The sequence below is a fragment of the Chanos chanos genome, chromosome 6 (genome assembly GCF_902362185.1).
Source record: "Chanos chanos chromosome 6, fChaCha1.1, whole genome shotgun sequence".
Lineage (NCBI taxonomy): Eukaryota > Metazoa > Chordata > Actinopteri > Gonorynchiformes > Chanidae > Chanos > Chanos chanos.
Window position 1 is genome coordinate 6,270,741 of NC_044500.1, and position 20,461 is coordinate 6,291,201.

The 20,461-nt window shown below is 41.0% G+C and overlaps 1 protein-coding gene across 1 annotated transcript; it reads left to right on the plus strand.

Annotated features, from left to right (window-relative positions):
* The first annotated feature begins 371 nt into the window (after window positions 1–371).
* On the plus strand, window positions 372–18,871 carry LOC115814105 (scavenger receptor cysteine-rich type 1 protein M130-like). Its single transcript, XM_030776828.1, has 9 exons — window positions 372–396; window positions 621–869; window positions 1,494–1,808; window positions 1,940–2,245; window positions 16,102–16,410; window positions 16,764–16,949; window positions 17,224–17,472; window positions 18,097–18,411; window positions 18,543–18,871. Exons 1-9 carry the CDS (start codon window positions 372–374, stop codon window positions 18,869–18,871), a joined length of 2,283 nt encoding a protein of 760 aa, XP_030632688.1.
* The last annotated feature ends 1,590 nt before the right edge of the window (window positions 18,872–20,461 follow it).

Below are 20,461 nucleotides of genomic sequence, written 5' to 3' on the forward strand. Positions count from 1 at the left end.
GGTAAAGTAGTTTTATATGACTTCTCTGTTTAAGTAGCCTTCATATTGAGCATTGACAGACTCTCATTCTTAACTGTTTTTATTTATGAGTTGTAAAGTGGGTAATTCTAAAAACTTGATTGACGAGCTAGGTTGGAGACTCTGGGGAGTTTGGAATTGCCACAGGGCATCTCGTCAGGGATGAAGTAATGAATTGCTTCTTATTAATTCCAAGACACCAACCACACACTCCTTTGGCTTACTGTTATTTATAGAAGTGGTTTAGATAACATTTCACACACTCCAAACAACAAGGGAATTCACAAAGATAGATATTATGAACTTAAGTTGATCTAAAAAGAGGAAATGAACAAGGTCTGCTTCTGCCAAGTATGGCTGGCTCATACTTGCATCTCCGTAATTACGTAAACAGTAACTGGCCACCAGGGGGAGGGGGATCCCTGTGATTGACAGACACAGAGTGCGATAGAAGAGCAAGACACAAGGCACCAACAAGTAAACAATAAATGTATATATGAAATAACGGAAAGCTCAGGGCCTTTTCCAAATGAGTACTATGTTATAATGCAGCGTTTCCCGCTTGTCTGTGTGAATTTAATGTTTTTCTCTCTTGTGCACAGCTTACACAGAGCTCAGACTAGTCAACGGCTCTGACCCCTGCTCAGGTCGAGTGGAACTTAAGTACCTCGACGAATGGGGCACGGTGTGTGATGCGTCATGGGACATGAGAGTTTCTAACGTCCTCTGTCGGCAGCTGAATTGTGGGAGTGCCTTGGCCGTAGTGGGGGCGGACTGGTTTGGGGAGGGCAGTGACCCAGTACGGGCTGATGTGTTTGATTGCCAGGGGAACGAGACACGCCTCTCAGCATGTGTCATCTCTTCGTGGAGTCGAGCTGCATGCTCTCATAGGCAGGATGCTGGAGTCATCTGCTCTAGTGAGTAGGAACGTGAAACACAGTTTATTACTGAATATCTGATAGGTACATGACATACATGCATTCAAGTTAATACATGTTTACTTACAAGTGAAATATTTGTGCTCAAAAGGCTTTAAGTAAATATCAGCTCTTTTTTTGTAGAGTTCTCCATAGCTGTTAATGTTGGACAGATTCGACTGACTGGAGAGAGACAGTGTGAGGGAGAGCTGGAGGTTTATTTCTCCCAGGGCTGGCGGAAAGTTCTCCTGGACTCCTGGAGTGTCACTGAAGCCTCTGTGGTCTGCAGACAGCTGGGCTGTGGTTCGGTGGTTAAGGTCCATGGTTCCTCTCTGTTCAGTCTAGGTGATGTTTGTCTGACTGGTTTCCAGTGCTCTGGGACTGAAGATCACCTGGGAAACTGCAGTTCTCCTCAAACTACAAACTGCAGCTCCAGCCAACTGCTGTCAATCATCTGCTCTGGTTAGTATTATATGACCAGCATTCTGGCCTTTGATAGTGTAAAAGGCATTAAAAAATCAGTATAACTATATATACATATATTTCCATATGTCTCAGGTCACAGGTCCCTCAGACTGGTGGGTTCTGGGAGTGAGTGTGCAGGGCGTCTGGAGGTTTTCCATGAAGGCTCATGGGGAACAGTGTGTGATGACTCCTGGGATCTGGCGGAAGCCCAGGTGGTGTGCAGACAGCTGCAGTGTGGAGAGGCCCTCAGTGACCCAGTTCCAGCCTGGTTTGGTCCTGGAACTGGACCCATTTGGCTGGATGAGGTGGAGTGCCTGGGGAACGAGACGTCTCTGTGGAGTTGTTCATTAAAGGGGTGGGGTCAACAGTCCTGTGGACACAAGGAGGACGTGGGAGTGGTGTGTTCAGGTACTCAGGACACAGTCACTAACACAGATTTATGGTAGTATGCCAACATATTTAAAAGCCTATTTAACAATCACATTACAGTGTCACACAGTCTCAAAACTAATTCTTTATCTCCTTTCTTTTATTCTCAGAGTTTAAAGAGATCAGACTGAATGAAGGCTGCTCTGGGAACCTGGAGGTTTTTTACAATGGAACCTGGGGTAATGTCTGCATGAACCAGATGGACTCAGACACAGCGACTTTAATCTGCCAAGAGCTGAACTGTGGAAAGAGCGGCAGCGTCAGTCCTGAGGCCACACCCAGACTGGCTTCAGCTAAAAACTGGCTGGACTCTGTGACCTGCAGAACACATGACTCCACTCTGTGGAACTGTCCATCTTCACCGTGGGATCAGAATGACTGTAATTCATTTGAAGTGGCCGAAATTACCTGTTCAGGTAAAGTCAGCATCACTATCTAACGAAACAAATGCCCTGACAATTTTCATTTGATGATGATGATGATGATGATGATGATGATGATGATGATGGGGTTTAAATCTGTTTGATGCCACCATTTCACTCCAGCCACACCAGTAGAAGAGTGATTTCCCATCAATATAGACTATGTGTATTATAGACCGTTAAAGCCGTTGGATTGGCCGTGATTGTGCTCTTAATGACAGTGATGAAAGATTTTGAGCTGATGTCATTGGGATTTAGAGTTGTGTTAATGCAGTCAATGAGTCAAAAGCTTGAATGTTAACACTGTTACTGTATTATAAAGTAATAACGTCATTTTTCCTCTCTATTCAAAAGATGAAGAAGAAACCCCCAGAAGTCACCTGACATGTTCCCTGCCTTCAAACCACAGACCATGTTCAGGTCAGAATGCTTGACACTCATTCATATTATATTTCACTCTCATTTCAAATCAAATTTCTGTGGTTCAGATTTGTGTAAAGAACCTGTGAAAGTATAAAAATACTGTTATCTCCTTTTTGTTTTATTGTGTTTTTATATGTAAAATTTTGCTTGTTCAGTCTTTCTCAAATTCAGTTATAATCCCTTTAGTAATATTCAATATGTTTAAACACTTCACAACTAAAATAAACAATATACTGTAAAAAATGTAAAAAAAAAAAATTTAACTCTTCAGTAATTTCAATACATGAATCAAATACCATATTAGTACATCAGTGAATCTGAGTTCTTGCTGTAAGATTTTTATGTCGTGAATTGCTGTGTAGACCATCTACCCCTCAGACTGAAGGGAGGAGAGGGCCAGTGTTCTGGGAGACTGGAGGTTTATCATAACGGTACCTGGGGCTCAGTCTGTGATGACCTCTGGGACATTAGAGATGCTGAGGTGGTGTGCAGACAGCTGGGCTGTGGGCCGGCACTGAAGGCTCATGGGAATGCTACGTTTGGGCGTGGAGAGGGAGCTGTGTGGCTGAGCAGGGTGGAGTGTAGAGGGAATGAGATCCACCTGTGGGACTGCTCTCTCTCCCTGAAGAACCACACTGACTGCCCCCATAACAAAGACGCTGGACTCACCTGCACAGGTATGAGTGGAGCAGAGATTTTCATACATCACTTGCTATTCTGATATGGTTTTGAATGTAAACATGTCAGAGCGGTTTGAACAGAAATATATTGAACAGAAACCAAATAGACCATGTCTTACAAAGTGAATAGCTGAACCGAACATAACTTTTTTCAGATCCATCTTTACCACCTCCAACACCTACAGGTATGTTTACTCTAATGCAACAACATCATCATCATCATCATCTTTATTTGAAAAAGCTAATGTCATTATAAAAATGATCATCTCCCATAACCATTCTGAATTAAACAGGTATATTCTCTGTCTGTCTTTGTGTGTATGTGTGTATGTCTGTGCAGAGAAGAGAACAACGTCTGTAACCTCCCAAATAACAACAAAAGGTAATATGATCATCTCACTGCTATTGTCTCAAGTCTGCTACAGAACTTTCATCAGTAGCCTAATACTTATTGTTCCTGTGTGACCACGGTCTCAAAATCTCTGGTCGGTGATGGGACTAGAGTGACTGATGTTTTGGTGTCATTAGATACTTAAAAATGTCTCCTGTGACTGAAAAAGTGATTACACCTTTCCAAACCATTATCTGACTCTAAAGAGTGATGGGGTGTCATGTTGAAATGAAAGAGTGTGTCTGGTATGTCCAGTTCACTGTAATGTAAATTCATGTCTGTCCAGCAGCTGCCCCCAGACGGGTAACTCCTCCCCAGCCCCCAGCCGCTCTGTCCATTCCCTCTGTGGTCTTCCTGGTTTTGGGAACTCTGCTCCTACTGTTGGTGGTGTTTGTGGTGGTGCTGTTTTACCAGAACAGAGCACTGAGGAGAGGTAGGGTCAGTGTTGATGTTGAGGATGATGATGATGATGATGATGTTGATGAAGAGTTTGTGTGGATCTTCTTTGACACAGTGAAGCGAAAGAGTCTGGGCTTCATCTGTGCTGTCACGTGCTGCTCACTGTGTCTTCATCAAAATATGAGCCAGTGTTTCCATCTCACACAGCCCTGTCCACCAAGAGACACATGACTCTGCCCGAGGTGGTCTATGAGGAGATTGACCATAGATTCAGCACTAAGAGAAGCACTGGCTCTGTCAGGAGAGGTGAGTGGACAAGGATGTGCTCTATTTACTTTTTAAAAAGAGAGAGAGAGAGACAGAGGGGAGAAAGAAGGAGAATTATGGTTTACTTACATTGTTGTGTGTCGTCTTACATTTTTCCATTTTTAACAGAGAATTGATGTAAAAGAGCATATTAATTATTATTCTGTTTCTCTCTCTTTAAAGAGTGTGTGTGTGTGTGTGTGTGTGTGTGTGTGTGTGTGTGTGTGTGTGTGAGAGAGAGAGAGAGAGAGAGAGAGAGAGTGTAAGAGAATACATAGAGAAAGGAGACTGTGAGTTCAGCTGAGTTTGTGTAAAACATCTCAAGGCAAATTCAAACCAGTACAAGTTTTTATTCTCTTCTGGAAATGAGCTGAACTTCTTTTCATTACTGATGGTGAAAAACGTGTCATCTCCATCATTAATTGGGGTGACATGGGGTGAAAGGGAAGAGACTGAAACCCTGACTATATTCTACTGCTGTTGGGCTTCCTGCTCTGAACCAGAGAACTCAGCACCAAAACCACAAGACTCACAGGTGTAACGGCCTCTCATATGTCAGCGAGTCGTGGGGTGTGTGTGTCTGCGACAGAGTCGGAGGTGATTGTAGGATGTGTGCGTGTGTGAAAGGAAAGGGGATGGGTTGTGGGATATATGATTTGTGTGGGTGATAAGGAGATGGACTGGGGCATGGGGGAGTGGGGGGGGGGGGGGGGGTCAAGAGAGAGAGAGACAGAGAGAGAGAGAAGATGTATTTGCCTGTGTCCATGTGTTTGTTTGTATTTTTTTCTCTCATGTTTCATGATTGCCCTTTTGACCTTGAACAGGTCGTGTCCTCTCTGAAGGAGAGATCTCTGGGTATGAGGATATGGAGGAGGATCTCCCCTCAGGTACAGTGGCCACTTACAATTCCACTTCCATATTTACATATCAGACCCCTATCACCTGATCACAGATCAGCAGTTTGGGCTATAAAGGTTTAAGACTCAATCAGAGACAGAGATTGACATTTGGTCCAGGACCAGATTTACAACTCAGACCTGATCCAGTCAGTAAAATACTGGACTGGACCTTCAGTGTAGCGTTGTATAAAAATCTAAAACACAAATCTGGAGCCGAGTTATCCTAAAATCTCACTAAAGTTTAAAATATGACAACATCTGTGTGCGCATTGCGGGGCAGGGTCTAAAATTGGCTCCCACCACTCGCCAAATGCGAGTAAAAATCCAGGTTGGCGAATAACATAAATGAAGTTGCTGAAATAGGCCTACGTCACTATAGACGTTCATCACTACAACACATAAGTTGACTACGTTTTGCAATTCCATGACTGACCCTCGCCGTCCACCGTCGCTACAACTCGATTCAAGAGACGTTGAAATTTAAGACATAGTATGTTGTGTATGCTGTGCAGCACTGCCAGCACACAACCATAAGATTTCCTGTCCACACTAGCCTGGGTAAATTTGACATAGACCTAATGATTTCTCCGTTTAGCCCTTCCATCCACACTAAAACCCATAGTTTTCGGAAACGCTCTCTGGGGTGCATAAATTTGTAATGTAGAGAGGGAAAACGGAGAGTTTCAGAACGATGACGTACGGTGGCCGTGACACTGGCGAAAGTTAGTGCTCGAGACCCCAAAACACAGAACACGGGGCGAAATGTAGTCAGTGCTGCCAGAGAATTTCTGAATAGGAGAGAATTTCCAGTCTCAGAACTTCCTGTTTGACAGGAGGCGCTCACGAGAGAGTTCAGAATGAATGGGGGCCTATGTCACTCTCATGGGGTACATTTTTTTTCTGGCAACGTTCATTATGTTTTCAATATAAGGCGTCAAGATAATAGATTTAGTTACATTTTTAGATTTTTTACGGTTCCAGTTGAAGTGAAATACCCTTTTGTAAGAATTTGTGATGTCATGCACCACAAGCCACTTAACGGCACCACGGCTTTATGGAATTTACGGCCATATGTGGGATATAGAATAACAACAAAATATACTCGGCTTTATTTTCATGTCATTTCCCAATTCATGTATCGTGTAGACACGCAAAGAATATGGCATTCAAACCACAGCACAAACCAGTAATGCCACAATGACTAATTAGCGTACCATTACATTCGTAATCAGTCATAAATGCTTAACCGACCAATCAGCATACATTAGCAGAATGCTAGCGTTTTATGGGCAAAATCGCCTTCCCTGTAAGAAAAATGAAAGGACAATAGTATTTTTTCATTTCAATTCTGATATATAATCAATGCTATTTGCAAAAACTAAAATAAAATTTGGGATTTTTTTTTAGAAGCAGGTGTAAATAATTATTTTAGCTGTTTAGCTCCATTCACTCCCATTTATTGAGGACTTTCTCGGGAGCACCCTCTAGGTGAATTGCAGCCAATTTCGGCACGACGTGAGTAATAGGAAGTGGACAGGCTCTATGTAGACGTGCTGTGGTGCTGCTCTGTCTATCTGGACCCTGACTGGGAGCCTCTTTGTTAATGTGAGCAGATAAAGTGGATGATTATGATGATGTGAAAAGTACCAGTGACCTGAGAGGCGAGTGCGTGAGTCTGGGAGTGTTCGTGTGTGTGTGTGTGTCTAGACTGATCATATGATCTGTTCTGCTGTCTTTGTAATCCGATATGTGGAAATCTTGTTGCTGAAAGGAAGTTTTGTGTTGTTATTAAAAAGTCTCTCTGACTTTATCAGGCTCAGAGGAGATGGTGACACTGGACCCTCCAGAGAACTATGATGATGTCATCACTGGAGGACAGAACCCAGGCAGCATGATGGGTGTGTCTCTGTTTTGTTTAGATTAATGACATATTTTTAATACAAACACATGCAGTTTGACAGCATGTTACTGTTCAGTGTCTGTTCTGAATGGAGGGAAATTTGTCTCTGTATTTTCTGATGTAGAGAAAAATGTGAAAGAGCTCACAGTGGAGAGTTATGATGATGTCATCATCGTAGGGAGGAATCCTGGAATTGCGATCGGTAATCACTACTGATACCTGAGTAACATACAGTATTCCCATATCACAGGATATCCATAATTTATGTTTGTGATTGGTTCAGAGCTGGTTGGAACTGAGGGCATTGATGATGTCATCACCTCAGGATAAAGTCCAGGGGGTCCGATTGGTGAATGAGCATGTGACCACACTGAGAGCCTTTCTCATTGGTTACTGGTTAAAATCACTGTAAGGCTCAAAGCTACGGAGTTGGTGGTTAATCACAGACAGTGATTAGCGGACTATAGTGGAACAACAGCATCATGTGTAATACTTTTAACGTTCTGTTTTTAACACTGATTAAATATTGACTAATTTCTCATGGGAATTCACTTTTAATTTTTAAAATTAATTTAATATTTACTTATAATAGTAATAATAATAATACAAGTTTATTTAGAGCCTAATATTATCACTATTTATAGTCTCAAAGGGCTTTACATGTCCACAGCAAAGTTAAATCAAAATGATATTATCCATAAGTTAAAAAAAAACCAGAAAACAGATAAGTCTTTGGTTTAGTTTTAAAGGTATGAAGAGAGTTTACTTCCCTAATTTCTGTAGGTAGACCATTCCAGAGGAAGGGAGAGCGGTAGGAAAAGGCTGGGTAGCTAGCGTACTTCTTTTTAACTCTTGGAACGACTAATAGTGGAGAATCTTGGGAGCGCAGGGAGCGAGGGCAGTTATATGTCGTAATTATTGTTTAATTAATTAATTAATTACTTGTTGCTCTGATCCATGCAAATTTGCTTATAATGAAGCCTGCTGAGAGAAGATAGAAGTTTCCCGACTATGTTAACTATAGATATGAAGTAAATTTGAGGGCTAAGTCATAATAGTATCAGTTACTGTTTCAGAGACAGTTATAGAGGATCCACTAGAGGATTATGATGACGTCATCACTGCTCCAATCAATCCAACAGGTGAGTTTCAGACTAATGTTCTCATAATCTATGGTAACATTACGCACCAGCAAAGGAATGTTCTCCACAGGCTCAGAGTGTCTTTGATGTTTGGACGTTTTGATGTTTGTGTGTTTTAGTGAATGGACCTGACGAGTACGATGATATTGGACGAATATGGTACAGCGATGAAGAAAACCTGTGAGGTTAGAGAATGTTTCCTGACAGTTATGAAATGTGTCAGTTATAAAATTCTGACACATTATTGGACTCTTAGATTTAAATAATGTTTTAAATGACTCCTTTACAGAGCAGTCAATAACTGTGAATGTTGTATGTATAACTGGCTTTGGTCTGTGGAGGTCCTTACCATCACCCTTTTACCTTCACAGTACAGAACTGACTGAATGAGAGAAAGCAGACTGATGACATCATAAAAGTATGGACATCATGAACAAGGCAAAATATGACAGAAGAACAAAAGGCCGATATATGATATATATACGATAAGTGATATATGTGAAATATAAGAGATGAATGTAAAAGACGAATGTAAGAAGTTTTTATACGCAGTGTATTTTCTGATCTTAAATTCATTAATCAGTTTCAACCTTTAGCTATATGTTATTTCAGTGCCAGCTTAAGATAAACTCAGGGAAAACAGATGTAATGGGGAAAAAACATGCTATTTGTTAATAAAATGTAGTACAATCATAATTTTGATCACCTCTGGAATGTTTTTCTTTTTTAAATTTTTTATGTTGTTGAATACTAATTACATCCTTAGAACCACTTTCACTGATGTAAAGTAAGCCTCTCACACCCATCTCACATGGAACTGAGGAAAATCTACATTGAGAAGACAGTTGGGGTATTGGGGTGTTTTCAAACCAGGCAAGAGCAGAGCCACAACAGTGGAACCAAATCCAGTTCTCTTTACAGAACGTCTTCCTGTCATCAAGGAGAACCGGAAACTTTGGCACTCTCTAAAAGGGTAAAGATCTTAATGTTTTGGGCATTCAAGATTGTTTAGACTGTCCATTCACTGTACTGCATTGTTGGATATTGTCAGATATCTATGGATACGCTCATTTTGCTGACCCTCCAAACGATAATTGTGTACTTTATGACACCTGACAGAGACGGTGCCAGTGCTGCTACAGAGTGTAATTTACTACTGTACCATTCAGACACCATTCAAATACTCACATAACTATTCATGGGCTGTTTGTTACGTCACTGAGAGATTAAATAAATTCAGGATGAGACACAACCCTGTGTTTGATGTTAACTGCTTAAACATCATATGGAATTCCATTCAATTTTAAATATGTAAGATATGTCACATATTTAAATGTCCTTTTTGGGAATCACAATAAATGGTGAGAAGGACTGCATATTTTGCACATGACCTGTCAAAGCCTGTGAGTTCCTGGTCCTTTACTCTGATTTTCATGTTCTCATGTTTCTTGGTACATGTCTTGTGTCTGGTGGATATTAGCTCCCTACATTTCCGTAAGGATAAGTGAGAGATAGTCATCATACCTTTGTTTCAGACAGTCAGACAGAGTCTTCTCCCATGACCTGAGTACTGACATTGACAATTTTACATGTATATTGTTTTGGCTAAGGAGACATAGAGAAAAAATTACAGTACAGTCACGTACGGGTGGTCATGAGAACACCTCTGGTGCTTGGTCATCCAGAAGAAACTGCTTACACTCTAGGATTCACCCTGTTGCATAAAATACACATGAACACACACAGAGGTATATGGATGAAATAAACGTAGCGCCCTTTACCCCTGATCTACGTTGAGGCAAAGGCCTGAGTTCTTTTCTAATGGTGGATCTCTCCTAATTCTTATAGTCAGTAAGTTTAATCATTGACTGAATTAAATAAATTACACTGAGGGTTACAGAATATGTGTGCTATTCACTAAACCAGCACTAAAGATTCCCATATTTAGATATATTAAAAGAAATACTTTATGAATATAAGTGGTTGATTGTTTATTGTCTTTGAAATAGTAAGGGAAGTTTGATATTGAAGCAAAAGACAGGAAATAAATAAACAAAAATAATAAGCACAAATAGATTTTTACAGGGATGGTGGAAGTTAATACTGTATCCAGTGGCGGTTGGTCAGCTTGAAACAGGGGAGGAACAAACCTCCTCTTTAAATCCATCATTAGTTTCAACCTGTTCCCGTTAATCCGCTTTGTTTAACAATTAAACCAGCGATTCGCAGAATAATTAACGCCTTTGCGTAAAACTACTCTTGTTGAAACAAACAGGAATCAAATGAAAAAACAGACGAATGTGGGCCCACACACACGCACACTCAAACAAAATATCATAAAAACATAAAACTGTCTGCACACAAACTAAATGAACAGTACAAGTATTTCTCTGATTGCTACTCCATTCAATTTCATAAAAAGACACTTAGGTTGTGTGTTAAAGATCAAGATACAAAAGCGGACATAATCGCTGTTAATTCTGGATTTGTCAATACGATCCGGGTACATTTATCTCAGAAATTCTCTGTGCTCGCTGGCTGTTTTGGCGGACTCTCGATTTGCTTTTGGCTGTTAGGTTGCAAAGCGATGACAGCCTCAAATAATCTTTTATTCGGCGGATTTCTTAACATTTATTCCCGGTTCCCGATCTGTGCATTTTTTGTGTAACTAATGTAGTTTGTTAGTTTACGTTTGAACGTTAATGTTTTGGTGCCCCCTCCAGCACCTGTTGCCCTACGCACAGCGCGTGAAGTGCGTGTACGTAGCGGCGGCCCTGGTTGCAGCTCTGTGTCGTTTCTAGTGAGGCCACAAACAAGCTTGCCGCGTCACTCGACAGAGCCAGAAAAAAAGGGAAAACGAAAAAAAAACCTAAAGCTGCCTCCATCTGGTGTTCCCTCAACGTCGAATGACCGAGACTGACACAAAATAAACTAGGCTAACATCTGCTTCGACCGATGCCATCTGGGGGGGGTATTCCAGAATGCAGGCTTAGTGAAAACTCAAGTAGTAAACCTCCTAATAGAAGAGCCTCGTGGCTTTGTTTTGCTAGGAGAATGAAGTCATAGGACTGCTCTATTAGGAGGTTTATTACTCCCTCTGAGTTAACTAACTCGGAGTTTTCACTAAACCCGCTTTCTGGAATAGCCCCCTGGACATGAGTTTGAACTCCGTAAAAATAATTCAAAAGACTATTCCGAATAAAACAACTTAAAAAATAATGTTCACAGTGCTCGGTTGGACAACTGGACAAAACCAAAAGAAACCCCCCTTTGTCCCCCAGCGGATTTACGTACCTTTGAAACGTAACCTATAACGGTCAGTCAACTCACTCGCGTCTCCCCTTCTACTCTCGCTCTCGCTCGCGCACACATGCAACGGGGAGAACCCTTGTCTCAACTGTGTAACTGTAATTGGCTGAACTTTGGGCTCTCTGCAATCTATTTAACGCTTTGATACAATTTTATGGAGTCAGTCGCCAATGACTTGTGTTTGTAGTCCGGAGGGAAAACAAATAATTTAGACCAGAAATAAAAATATATAAATAAAATTAGATCACACTATATATTATATATTTTATCATGTTAAATAGTTTGTAGAGACCCCGAAGTTACAGTTACGCAGTTGAGACAAGGGTTCTCTCAAGGTCAAGTGTGGCAAGTGTGCGCGAGGGGGAGATTAGAATGGGAGACGCGAGTGAGTTGACGGTTGGAGTTTATTCTTCAAAGGTGAACGGTTATAGGGATGTTTTTAAAAGGGTGAACAGAAAAAAATCAAGGAGAAAATAGGTTTTCTTTTGGGTTTTCTACAGTTGAGGACTGTGTTCTTGTTTGATCTGTGTTATTTGGAACAGTGTTTTAAATTATTTTTACGGACTTTCAACCCGAAGTCTAATTTTGTGTCAGTTTTGGTGATCAGATGTAGAGAGAAGAGCAGATAGAGGTTTAAGCCACCGGGAGTGCCTCTGGAAACGCTGGACATCTTGGTCGTCAGCTCATACCTGTCACTCCAACACGGGATTTCTGCCCTGGGGACTGGCTTACGATGTCAGTTAAAGTCGTACGCGGAAGGTGGTACCTTTTTGTTTTTGTTTTTTGTTTTTATGTTCTGTCGAGTGAAGCGGCAAGTTTGTTTGTGGCCTCACCGAACACCAGCAACGACACAGGCCTGCAAAGACGGGGCTGACTACTCCAGCTGTAAGGCATTGCTTGCGAGTGTGAGTGGCGCTCACGTTCGTCCGAGCTGTCATTTAATTCCTGTTTGTTTTAAGAGAGTAGTATACTGGATTGAATATTGATATAATATAGAGTTTTATCGGCAAGGTTTTATTTAAATTGACATCGAGTTTTGCTGATTGAATTTATTTAAATAGTTTTAACCTGATGTTTAGTTACTGATGTATCCTAGTTTCATACTGTTACGGTTTTTAGTGACTGACGTGGTTACTTTGTTTAGCGTCAACCTTACACCGCACGGGATATCTTTTGCTATGAACGCTTAATCAAATTGTACAGTACTGAATTCCACCATTCCTGTAAAAATCTATTTGTGCTTGATATTTTGTTTATTTATTTCCTCCTTTTGCTCCAATATTCAACTTCCCTTACTATTTCAAATACAATAAACAAATAACCAATTATATTCATAAATTAATTCTTTTTTTATAATATATCTAGATAAGGGAATTTTTAGTGCTGGTATAGTGAATAACACACATACTCTGTGACCCTTAGTGTAATTTATTTAATTCAGTTAATCATTAAACTCACTGACTATAAGAATTAGGAGAAATCCACCATTAGAAAAGAACTCAGGCCTTTGCCTCAACGTAGATCAGGGGTAAAGGGCACTACATATTTATTTATTTTTATTTATTGTATAAATGATTTATTTTCCCTCTGGGCTACGTAAAAATAAAGTGTTCTGTGTTTTACTGTCCCCTTATGGATGAAAGCTGTAATCACAGTTTTTGAAAATGGTTATGGTTATGAAATTGGGGATCTCTTCATTTCTCTGGAGAAATAATGGAGAGAAAAACATTTCATGCATTTCATCTGAACATAATTTTTATCTTCACTGAATTTCTCACACAGTGGCAACTTTTTCAAATATTTCTGTTTTCTGTAGCATTAGAGATTTTCACAGGCTTTGATGTTGAGGGTTTGTAATAGGTTCCTGTCTCCTCTTCCTCTGCAGGTGGCAGAGTAGGAATGTATATGTGTGTATACTTCCTCTCTGAAAAAAAAATAATCTGTTTTTAGGTTTGCAACTGTCGTTCTGTAGTCAGATGTGAGTAAATACGGGGAGGAGTTCTGTTCAAACGGGCTGATGTTATTTCGATGTATTTGGCGAGAAGTGAACAACGAATTCTGATTTGTCAGTGTATCTGTTTGATGGTTTCCGTTAGTCTCTCTGATAAGGTAATAATGAGTTTGATTGGCGGGTGAGGGAGGGAGGGCTCTTGCTCTCTGGAGGGGCTGAGAGGAGACAGTTCCTTCAGTCACTCTGGAGGAGCAGAGGAGAAGGTTGTGCTGTGAGCAGAGTGGGTGAAAAGGATCTTTGTGTGGGGCAGAGAGAGATGGGCACCTGTCTATGGATCATTTTTCTCTCCTCCATGGTTCACCTCACCACAGCTGGTAAGTTCAGGTTCCTGGTCTAAAGGTGAATGGCTGACTGAATTATTCTGGGTTTGGTGTGATTATAATGTTAAAGAGGACGTGTTGATGTGTAGAGGTGGTTTACTGTGCACCGTGTCTCTTATATGACTCAAGTAGAAACATTTGTGATTATATAACAAAGTATATATATTTGTAATTTGGTGATGTCGTTCTTTTACAATAAGACATATTCCTAAAATGTTTTGATTTTAGTTTCTTATTACAGTCAATAAAAAAAGTGAGATATCTAAAGAGAAACAGAATGATGATTAATATGCTCTTTTACATCAACTCTCTGTTAAAAATGGAAAAATGTAAGACAACACACAACAATGTAAGTAAACTTATAATTTTCCTCCCCCCCCCCCTCTCTGTCTCTCTCTCACTCTCTCTCTCTCTGTCTGCCCCTCTCTGTCTCTCTGTCTCTGTCTCTCTCTCTCTCTCTCTCTCTCTTTGTCTCTCTCTCTCTCTTTCTCTCTCCTTCCCTGCCTACAGACAGTGTGAGACTGGTAGATGGTAGTGGTCGCTGTGATGGGAGAGTGGAGGTTTTTCATGAGAGGCAGTGGGGGACAGTGTGTAGTGACTGGTGGGACATGACTGATGCTGCAGTGGTGTGTAGAGAGCTGGGCTGTGGTGAGGCTGCAGAGACTCTGTGGGCTGCTCACTTTGGAGAAGGATCAGGACAAATCTGGATGGATAATGTGAACTGTAGTGAGTCAGATACCTCACTGAAGAACTGTGGTTCAAATGGATGGGGTGAACATGACTGTACACATAAGGAAGATGCTGGAGTCATCTGCTCAGGTAGACTGAACTAAACCTCAGTTTTCTACAGTTTGAATAGACAGAACAGACCTGAAGTCACCTATCCCTTAATACAACTGTATATTTCAGCCTCTTATTGTCAAACCAATTATGATCAATATCAGGTCTGTTATAAATGGTAAGTTGTCACAAATGTCATCATTTTCATGCTTTATGTGAACTCCTTTAAAAATCCTAAAATTTGACTGTATACATTATGAGATGAGCACATTCATTTAATCCGTTTTTCATATTCTCTCTCTCTCTCTCTCTCTCTCTCTCTCTCACACACACACACACACACACGTACAGACAGTCTGAAGTTGGAGAATGGTGATGGTGGTTGTCCTGGGAAAATGAAGATTCTTCATGGAGGGCAGTCAGGTACAGTGTGAAGTGATATACTGGGTGCTAAACACAATGATTTAAATGAAATCTCAGAATCTATGTCACATTTAAGCTCAAAATTATGTTGTTTTCTTACAGTTATTACGGTGTGAAAATCTTAAATACCATTTTTAAATGCTAAATATGAAGAAGCAAAATGCAATATTCAATAACTGTTAAGCATTTTTCAACAATTAATCTTTTTTGACATTTAATGTTTGTGCAAAAAGTTTTCTGCAGTACATAGATTTGATTTTAAAAAAAAGCTTTGCATATCAAAAGTCTGTGTTTCTGCTGTGCTGAGAAACAGATAAAATCTCTGAATCAGAGCAAGAGTTGAACACAAGAGCAGAAGATGTTTTTCTCTGTATTAAATGTAGCCTCTTGGCCACATTTGTTTACTTCATTTATTTGATTTTATTACAGACTTCAAATAAAACATGTATTGTAAGGTAAAGGAACATGCAGATAAAGAAAAGAGTGGTCAATGACCAAAACTATGGATTTCACTGAGACATGGTCAAATACAGACTGTAGTTAGAGTTTGAAAGTTCACATACCTGTGAGTTAAAAAAAAAAATCACAACTCATAAAATAAAAGTCACAGGTTGTCCGAAACACACAGTGTCTAGGTATGATGATGCTCAGTTCCTTCATTATGTGTGAAGACGCTCACTAAGAACCAGTGACAAATCACTAAATGCTGAAAAACAAAGAGATATTTATAAAGTGAGTAAACATTTAAAAAAAAGAAGTAATCAACATATAATAACATAAGCAAACCATAATTCTCTCTCTCTCTCTCTCTCTCTCTCTCTCCCCCCCCCTTCTCTCTCTCTCCATTTCTGCCTCCCTCATCTACAGACAGCGTGAGACTGGTGGATGGTGGTAGTCGCTGTGCTGGGAGAGTGGAGGTTCTTCATGAGGGACAGTGGGGGGCAGTGTGTGATGATGGCTGGGATATCATTGACTCTATGGTAGTGTGTAGAGAACTGGGCTGTGGGGTGGCTGTAGAGGCAAAAAGAAATTCACAGTTTGGTCCAGGATCAGGACCAATCTGGATGGATGAAGTGAACTGTAGTTTTTCAGATATCACACTGAAGAACTGCAGATCAGATGGATGGGGTAAACATAACTGTGAGGATGAAGACCACGCTGGAGTCATCTGTTCAGGTCGGCTCAACTAAATCTTGGCAATCCTTTACATGAATATAATTTCTTTACTCAACAATAAAACTCTACTTCCTATCATCAGGCAAATTATCTTTAACATCAGATATGATATAAATAGTTAGTTATCATAAGAACTACAGACATCTTCATTTTTTTATGTAAACTATCTCTTCAAAAATCTGAAAATTGTAAAAGAAATTTAAAAGTACAATCATCTAAGGATAACATCTGACCATTAACAATGACTTGCCTCTTTAATCTTGTTGAACAAAGGAACTTGTAAACGTGTATCAGTTTGATGTAATTACATGTAACTGTACAAATATAGTAATTTCATGTGTCTAAACCCACAGGTCAGGTCAAACTGGTTAATGGCATTCACCTGTGCTCTGGGAGAGTGGAGACACTTTGTGGGAAGACCTGGGATACGGTGTGTGACGCTGACTTTGACCTGCAGGATGCAGAGGTTGTGTGTCGAGAGCTGGACTGTGGGGTTCCTGTAGAGGTGCTGGGAGCAGCTGCTTTTGGCAAAGGGGAGGGTCAGGTGTGGTCAGAGGAGATTCACTGTAGAGGAAATGAATCTGGTATTTTCTTCTGTCCAAAATCAGCTTCACAGAGACACAACTGCTCCCATGACAATGACGTGGGACTTATATGTACTGGTAAAGTAGTTTTATAAGACCTATCTGTTTAAGTAGCCTTCATATTAAGCACTGACCGTCTGTCATTCTTAACTGTTCTTGAGTAATATGTTATAATGCAGCGTTTCCCGCTTGTCTGTGTATATTTAATGTTTTTCTCTCTTGTGCACAGCTTACACAGAGCTCAGACTAGTCAACGGCTCTGACCCCTGCTCAGGTCGAGTGGAACTTAAGTACCTTTACGAATGGGGCACGGTGTGTGATGCATCATGGGACATGAGAGTGTCTAACGTCCTCTGTCGGCAGCTGAATTGTGGGAGTGCCTTGGCCGTAGTGGGGGCGGACTGGTTTGGGGAGGGCAGTGGCCCAGTACGGGCTGATGTGTTTGGTTGCCAGGGGAACGAGACACGCCTCTCAGCATGTGTCATCTCTTCGTGGAGTCGAGCTGCATGCTCTCATAGGCAGGATGCTGGAGTCATCTGCTCTAGTGAGTAGGAATGTGAAACACAGTTTATTACTGAATATCTGATAGGTACATGACATACATGCATTCAAGTTAATACATGTTTACTTACAAGTGAAATACTTGTGCTAAAAAGGCTTTAAGTAAATATCAGCTCTTTTTTTGTAGAGTCCTCCATAGCTGCCAATGTTGGACAGATTCGACTGACTGGAGAGAGACAGTGTGAGGGAGAGCTGGAGGTTTATGTCTCCCAGGGCTGGCAGAAAGTTCTCCTGGACTCCTGGAGTGTCACTGAAGCCTCTGTGGTCTGCAGACAGCTGGGCTGTGGTTCTGTGGTTAAGGTCGATGGTTCCTCTCTGTTCAGTCTAGGTGATGTTTGTCTGACTGGTTTCCAGTGCTCTGGGACTGAAGATCACCTGGGAAACTGCAGTTCTCCTCAAACTACAAACTGCACTTCCAGCCAACAGCTGTCAATCATCTGCTCTGGTTAGTATTATATCACCAGCATTCTGGCCTTTGATAGTGTAAAAGGCATTAAAAAATCAGTATAACTATATATACATATATTTCCATATGTCTCAGGTCACAGGTCCCTCAGACTGGTGGGTTCTGGGAGTGAGTGTGCAGGGCGTCTGGAGGTTTTCCATGAAGGCTCATGGGGAACAGTGTGTGATGACTCCTGGGATCTGACGGAAGCCCAGGTTGTGTGCAGACAGCTGCAGTGTGGAGAGGCTCTCAGTGTTCCGGTTCCAGCCTGGTTTGGTCCTGGAACTGGACCCATTTGGCTGGATGAGGTGGAGTGCCTGGGGAACGAGACGTCTCTGTGGAGTTGTTCATTAAAGGGGTGGGGTCGACAGTCCTGTGGACACAAGGAGGACGTGGGAGTGGTGTGTTCAGGTACTCAGGACACAGTCACTAACACAGATTTATGGTAGTATGCCAACATATTTAAAAGCCTATTTAACAATCACATTACAGTGTCACACAGTCTCAAAACTAATTCTTTATCTCCTTTCTTTTATTCTCAGAGTTTAAAGAGATCAGACTGACTGAAGGCTGCTCTGGGAACCTGGAGGTTTTTTACAATGGAACCTGGGGTAATGTCTGCATGAACCAGATGGACTCAGACACAGTGTCTTTAATCTGCCAAGAGCTGAACTGTGGAAAGAGCGGCAGCGTCAGTCCTGAGGCCACACCCAGACTGGCTTCAGCTAAAAACTGGCTGGACTCTGTGACCTGCAGAACACATGACTCTACTCTGTGGAACTGTCCATCTTCACCGTGGGATCAGAATGACTGCACTGCATTTGAAGTGGCCGACATTACCTGTTCAGGTAAAGTCAGCATCACTATCTAACGAAACAAATGCCCTGACAATTTTCAGATGATGATGATGATGATGATGATGATGATGATCCAATCTGTTTGATGCCACCATTTCACTCCAGCCACACCAGTAGAAGAGTGATTTCCCATCAATATAGACGATGTGTATTATGGACCGTTAAAGCCGTTGGATTGGCCGTGATTGTGCTCTTAATGAAGGTTATGAAAGATTTTGAGCTGATGTCATTGGGATTTAGAGTTGTGTTAATGCAGTCAATGAGTCAAAAGCTTGAATGTTAACACTGTTACTGTATTATAAAGTAATAACGTCATTTTTCCTCTCTATTCAAAAGATGAAGAAGAAACCCCCAGAAGTCACCTGACATGTTCCCTGCCTTCAAACCACAGACCATGTTCAGGTCAGAATGCTTGGCACTCACTCATGTTATATTTCACTCTCATTTCAAATCAAATTTCTGTGGTTCAGATTTGTGTAAAGAACCTGTGAAAGTATAAAAATACTGTTATCCCCTCCTTTTTTGTTTTATTGTGTTTTTATATATAAAATTGTGCATGTTCAGTCTTTTTCAAATTCAATTATAATTCTTTTCACAATATTCAATATTTTTAAAAATTTGACAGCTAAAATAAATAATATGATATGCTGTAAAAACAACAAATATACACACACACACACACACACACACACACACAGATCAGTGAATCTGAGTTCTTGCTGTAAGATTTTTATGTCGTGAATTGCTGTGTAGACCATCTACCCCTCAGACTGAAGGGAGGAGAGGACCAGTGCTTTGGGAGACTGGAGGTTTATCATGAAGGTATCTGGGGCTCAGTCTGTGATGATGACTGGGACATTAGAGATGCTGAGGTGGTGTGCAGACATCTGGGCTGTGGGCCAGCACTGAGGGCTGATGGGAATGCTACGTTTGGGCGTGGAGAGGGAGCTGTGTGGCTGAGCAGGGTGGAGTGTAGAGGGAATGAGATCCACCTGTGGGACTGCTCTCTCTCCCTGAAGAACCACACTGACTGCCCCCATAACAAAGACGCTGGACTCACCTGCACAGGTATGAGTGGACCAGAGATTTTCATACTGATTGAATCACTCGCTATTCTGATGTGGTTTTGACTGTAAACATGTCAGAGCAGTTTGAACAGAAATATATTGAACAGAAATCAAGTAGAACATGTCAGACAAAGATTTATTTGAGTAAATAACTGAACTGAATATAACTTTTTTCAGATCCATCTTTACCACCTCCAACACCTACAGGTATGTTTACTCTAATGCAACAACATCATCATCATCATCATCATCTTTACTTGAAAAAGCTAATGTCATTATAAAAATGATCATCTCCCATAACCATTCTGAATTAAACAGGTATATTCTCTGTCTGTCTGTGTGTGTATGTGTGTATGTCTGTGCAGAGAAGAGAACAACGTCTGTAACCTCCCAAATAACAACAAAAGGTAATATGATCATCTCACTGCTATTATCTCAAGTCTGCTACAGAACTTTCATCAGTAGCCTAATACTTATTGTTCCTGTGTGACCACGGTCTCAAAATCTCTGGTTGGTGATGAGACTAGAGTGACTGAT

What these genes read in the sequence shown, in the direction of transcription:
- LOC115814105 (XM_030776828.1), top strand. Translation starts at nt 372, where the DNA reads ATGGCTGGCTCATACTTGCATCTCC. An exon ending in CGTGGGAGTGGTGTGTTCAG is followed by an intron (nt 1,809 to 1,939) that starts GTACTCAGGACA and finishes TTTTATTCTCAG; the next exon opens with AGTTTAAAGAGATCAGACTG. An exon ending in TGCTTTTGGCAAAGGGGAGG is followed by an intron (nt 16,950 to 17,223) that starts GTCAGGTGTGGT and finishes TCTTGTGCACAG; the next exon opens with CTTACACAGAGCTCAGACTA.